The sequence below is a fragment of the Pundamilia nyererei genome, unplaced genomic scaffold (assembly GCF_000239375.1).
Source record: "Pundamilia nyererei isolate P.nyererei 1_Seehausen unplaced genomic scaffold, PunNye1.0 scaffold00238, whole genome shotgun sequence".
In the NCBI taxonomy this organism is placed as follows: domain Eukaryota; kingdom Metazoa; phylum Chordata; class Actinopteri; order Cichliformes; family Cichlidae; genus Pundamilia; species Pundamilia nyererei.
This window is the reverse complement of record NW_005187639.1, coordinates 592,595-598,294: the sequence shown is the minus strand read 5'-3', so window position 1 is coordinate 598,294 and position 5,700 is coordinate 592,595. Positions and strand designations below refer to the sequence as shown.

The following is a 5,700-nucleotide window of genomic DNA, read 5'->3' as shown; positions in this document are numbered from 1 at the left end:
GTTAGCGCGATGATTTGGTCTTGGATGTAGTAAGCGACGCACGAAGAACGGGCCCCAGGGCTTTATGTATCCTCGTGCGCGCGCTTAACTTGGGGTCAAAGCAACTCCGCGTTGACTGAACTACTTGTTATCAGCCTTTCTGAAACCGAATATTCCGAGTTGGACAGTTCGGGGTTACTCAACCCTGAGTATCGTTTTTCACTCTGAGTTTTCTAAACCGGCTTCCTGAAAAAGGGCCCTGCTCTGGTGTGGCCCTCACTGGCTTCCAATCAGTGCAGCCAATCGCTGATCAATAACCAAACACATCATAACACAAATCAAGAGTCTCAAATACTGATCAGTATCTCTGCAGTCATTTCAGCTTTTAGCTGTGACCTTTGAACTGACAGCCTTTAAAGCCCTTAAACCTTTGTTACCGAGTCTGTTCCACTCAGCAGGGACACACCTGAGTCCCTCGCACTGTTGGCTACCTGCCGTTAGCACACGTTCATCCCGGGATGTCGCTTCCTTCGGTCTGTAGTTTGAACGATTTACCTGTCCCAGCACGTCCACACGCGGAGTCTCCCTGCCATTCAGAACCCCATTGAAATAAACGCTACATTTAAGTTTCTCTGAACAACCGAAAACGTTTACAAGAGCGAGCTAGCAGCAGGAAAATGAGCTAAAAAATAAACAACTGATGTTTATTGTTAATTGTTTTAACGCCGAATCGGTACAGAGATCTGACGTCATCGGAAAGCACTCAGACTATGCTTAAAATTTGGTCCTATTTTCACCGATTAACGGACACGATGTAAACAGCATATTTCTGAATAGAGTCTGGTTTGACCCGAACGCACGGGGAACAGTATCTTCGCAGCAGTACCTTTCACGTCCTGGGCCAGAGCCTTCCATGTGCTGGAGTACTGGATGCAGTGTCCACACCAGGACGAGAAGAACTGGATGAGCCAGGCCGAGGACGAGTTAGTGACGGCGGACTTCAGGCTGTCGCTGCTCAGGATCACCAGCGGGTCCTCCTCCGTGTAGAGCCGGCCTGCGCCTCCCAGGGAGCCGGGCACCAGGCAGAAGACCGTCGCCGCCGCTCCCAGCCAGAGCATCGCCGCCATCCGAGAACCAATACACCGCGAACAGGGAGTCAGAGAACCGCAGAGTCCGAGCCGGAAACCAGCCTCAACAGCCGGGGAGACATGAGAGAAGAGGCCCGCTGAACGTACGAAGCTCGGAGAGCAGCCGACAGAGGCCTCACTCCGAGCCTATACCGGGACACCGGCGCACGCGCAGTCTATGTGGGTCTCCGTTTGAGTGGGACAGTGTCCGTGACGCTGTGACGTAGTGGCTCGTGTTGCTTTAATAGACTATCTCCGACGAGCGTGCGCTGCGAGCCGGTCTGACGCGTTATCCCTCTGCTGCGTTCAAGAGTGCTCGGAAAAGTTAGACTTCATTGATGAGAGCCGTGCACTAATACTCAAGTACGCATGTTCGTACTCGCGTGCTTGTCCGTTCCAGTCGGTACTTCGTTCACACGGGAGTGCGGACCTCCTCTACAGCTGGAACTGCATTTAATTTAACCGTGATTAATATTTGCAATGAAAATGACACGTGATAGAATAATTACATGAACTAAACCATTTCTTTAAGAAAAAAAATGTAATTTCAATTTAAGCACAAATTCCCTTTTGCACTGCCAGTCAAGGTTTGGACACACCTTCTCATTTCAACTTTTGCTACTTTGTACATTATAGATACAAACTGAAGACATCAAATATATTTAGATATATGGCACTATGCAGCAAAGAAAAAATGAGAGAGAACTCTAAATATGTTTTATGTTTTAGATTCCACCCTTTGCTTTGTTGACAGCGCTGCAAACCCTCGTTCTTCTTTTAGTGAGTTTCATGATGTAGTCACCTGACATGGTTTCACCTCACAGGTGTGCCTTTCACACGGGTTCAATGGTGAAATTTCTTCCCTTCTTAATGGGGTTGGGACCATCAGCTGTGTTGTCAGAGGTCAGGTTGGTACACATCTGACAGCCCTATTAATAAAACTTGAGTTGGTCCTGCGGGGCAGCAGGTGATGGAGGCGGAGACATTCATGAGGCTCCCACAGGTTGATGACAGATATCAGACTGTAAGAGAAAGCAGCGCTTTATTTATAATACAGGAAAAAACAAAGGCATCTATTCTTCTTGTTCCAAGCTTCAGCTCGCTGTTTCACTACTGCTTTAATCTGGTTTCTGTTGGAGTTTCCAATTCCCTACAGCCTGTGAAAGCAGCGTGGCTCTCTGCCGCCCCCTGCAGGCCGAGCAGCAGAACAACCGGAGGTCCTGAAGGTGTACTTGGTTGGATTGGCAGGCAAAGATCAGCTCTGCTGAATGTTAAAATGAGCGTGCGTACTGTCACAGCTGTTCAGAGGTGTGCCGATGGAAGTTGAGCCATGGCGCTCACCAACACGTTAGTGATGACGCCGCTTCAGACTCGCAGGCAAACCAAGCTCCGCCCTCCGCTTTTTCACCACTGCTGGTCTGCAGGGTGAAATATTCATGTTTGTAGTTTTGATCATTTCTGATCTGTGACCCCTCACTGAAACAAGCTTCATCAGTATCTGACCAGTGGGGCACTGGGGGAGCCTGGGCTGCAGACTGGAGGACCCGGCCTTTGAACCCTCAAACTCTGAAACAATCAAAACAAACGAAAGTACTACAAATACTGCTATAAATATTACTACCAGTACTACAAAATAACCGGGGGACAGTTTGTGGTCAGTGTCATGATAGGTATGAATAGTTACTGATTCAGATGTAGTTCATGTGGAAGCCCGGTACTCAGATACTCAGATACTATGACGTACAGCTTCCAGTAACACAATCCGTCGATGCTTCCAAAAGTGGCTTCGGTGCTGTCTTACTACAAGATGACCATCCAGCTGCTTACCCATCCACTCACTGACGAACTGAGCAGCGTTACGCACAAAGAGAGAAAGAGATGCTAGCAGTGCAGAACGTTTCCATCAGTACGAATATGGAAGACAAGTGAACGTGGAGACAGATCAGAAACTACTATGTACAGTCTCATTAGGAATACAGAAACTGCAAAAATGTCAGGTACAGGTTCAGTACAAGCCAGGAAATGAAATGTACATCACATGGAGGGGGGGGGCTTTAGCTCAGGAGGGAGGGGCAGGTCACCTACTGATCACAAGGTTAGTGGTTCAGTCTGCATGTCAAGTATCCTTGGGCGGATACTAACCCCAAGTTGCTCTGTGTCTGAATGGAGTTAGGAATCACTAAGTATAGAAAGAAAGTGCTATATAAGAATCAGTCCATTTACCATTTACATCACAGACATGTTATCCAGAGATAATCTACCAGTGACCAGCTCACCTGATGATGACATAGAAGCTCAGGTGAACACGATGATCTTACCTGTGTGAAGTGCAAAACTAGAAGAATTCAGAAAGGAAACTAGGAGTGATGTGATTGTGACTAAACGTACAGAGACAGTTCTGGATCGAACAACAAGCTGCAAAATACATTCAGTCATACTGGAACTACAGGGAACAGATTTCAGTAGTGGGTGGAGTTCTGTTCAAAGGACAGCAGCTCATCGTTCCTGCGGCGCTGAGAGCAGAAAGCTAAAGCACACTCACGACGGTCACTTGTTTATTAAGCGCTGCAGACGCAGAGCGAGAGAAGTTCTGTTTTGGCCTGGAAATCACAGAGTATCACTGAGATGTGAACAGCTGTGATGTGTGCAGCACTCAGCAGAAACAACAGACCAAAGATCCACGACATCCACACAGAAACACCCTGGCAGGAGATACGTGTGGACCTTTGACCTCCTCTGAGTGGATTACTATTCCAATTTCACTGAGGTTGAGTGGCTGAAGTCAGACACAGGAAGTGCAACAGTCATCACTTATGACTTGGAATCCCTGAAACAGTGATTTCAGATAACGGACCGGAGTTCAGCTCCCTGGAAGACTTTGCAAAAAAGTGGGAGTGTCTCACAACACAACAAGCCCCCACCACGCACAGTCAGACGGGGTGGAGGAGAGACGAGCACAAACAGTGAGACTCTTGTTAAAAAGGCAAACGCTGAGGGAACAGATCCTTATCTGTCCTCACTCTGGTCTCTGTTGGAGGACGTTGGAGCGTCATCGGCCCGGCTGTTAATGGCTCGACACATGAGGTCAAGACTTCCAACAACATCACAAAGGCTGAAACGCTCACTAACACACTGCAGCACTTATTAGAAACAAGGCAACAGAAACTGAGAGAATACTTTCATCGAAGAACGAGAGAAGTTCAGCAACTTCAGATCGGCCTCAAGGTCAGACTGTGGCCACAGAGCGTGTGGAGTCCAGCCCAGGTGTGACGGCTTCACGCACAGCCACACAGCGGTAATATCGCCACGTTGTGTAGAGGCTGATACATAACACTGCCTTCTAAAATAAGTGCGCACATTTCAGTTTACACTGTTATGCATGATTTAATCTTACCTTAGTAAATTACCTTAGTTGCAGCTGCTCCAGTCGCTTGACTGAAGAGCCAAGAGGTGGAAAAGGGGCGGAGCAAGCCTTGAGGGAAAGCTGCAAAATGGCTCATTCCATAACTCGGGACCATGGGGGGAATTGGAGTCCATTATGTTAGTTTTAGTTAGGTTTGGTGTGTTTTAGCCCTTTTTGTGGGCTGGTCAGCCTCTCTTTCAGTTTCCCTTTGGCTCGTTATTAAGTGAGGTCCGTTTGTTAACTTTTGACCTGTTTTATGGGCCCAAGACTTTGATCCTTTCTGCATGATTTAAACAATTATGTTTGCGGGTTAAATTAAAAACAAATCATTTTTTGCATTGTAAGCTGTGCCTAAGTTTGCTTCGCTGCTCGGTCCGTCACACCAGATAACGGGTCTCTCTGAACATCCAAGATCCTGTGTGGTTCAGATGCCTGATGGGCAGCAGGGACACTTTCTAAAGCAGTCAGGGCAAAGAGGAACACGTCACAACACGGCGCGCGTGTGTTAGAGCAGGAAACGCTGAGATGTCAGTCGTACAGCGCGTGGACGTCTCCCTGAGCAGTGAAATGACGTCATGTTTGCAGCAGTCGGTTGAGGTTTGAAAAAAGGAAACGTGTTCATGCCGAGCAGCTGTTTTCTCTGCTCACGGACACTGGGCTGTGACGTGGGTTCATTCGGTGGTCACAGAGTCAGATGCAGTTCATGTGGGAGCCACAGGAGGGCGTGGTAACGCATAGAAATGAAGTGTAGCAAACCCTGAGGACACGGTGTCACGTCTGCTCGGTAAAGTCATTCACGGGTGTTTAACGGATCAATTATTGGCTCACGGTGACGTGACGTTATTGATCAGATAGGAGGCACGCCCACAGCGCCTACGTCCCTTCACCTCGTGTTTTTTCACCCTTTAGGGAGCTTCCGTACTGCGCATGCTCTGTGTGACACAGTTAGCGTCCCGTTACCATAGGAACGTGTCAGCTAAACTCCGCAGGACACGGAGCAAAACTCAGGTGGGTGAGACTCACACACACACACACACACACACAGACAGACTCACACACACACACAGACAGACTCACACACACACACACACAGACAGACAGACTCACACACACACAGACACACACACACACACACACACACACACACACACACACACACACACACACACACACACACACACACACACACAC

The 5,700-nt window shown here is 48.2% G+C and overlaps 2 protein-coding genes across 3 annotated transcripts in view; one reads left to right on the top strand and one right to left on the bottom strand.

Annotated features, from left to right (window-relative positions):
- Positions 1 to 1,490, bottom strand: part of qsox2 (quiescin Q6 sulfhydryl oxidase 2) — a 10,656-nt gene extending 9,166 nt beyond the window's left edge. For both annotated transcript variants that reach the window (XM_005749178.1, XM_005749177.1), the window contains exon 1: positions 866 to 1,490. In XM_005749178.1, coding sequence (XP_005749235.1) covers positions 866 to 1,106 — 241 coding nt within the window. In that variant the 5' untranslated portion in view covers positions 1,107 to 1,490. The remainder of the gene's footprint in view (positions 1 to 865) is intronic.
- Positions 1,491 to 4,937: 3,447 nt separating this feature from the next.
- The window catches only part of cfap77 (cilia and flagella associated protein 77), a 10,790-nt gene continuing 10,027 nt past the window's right edge, over positions 4,938 to 5,700 (top strand). The window contains exons 1-2 of the mRNA XM_013914927.1: positions 4,938 to 5,293; positions 5,419 to 5,517. The gene's annotated coding sequence lies outside the window, so the exon portion shown is untranslated. The remainder of the gene's footprint in view (positions 5,294 to 5,418; positions 5,518 to 5,700) is intronic.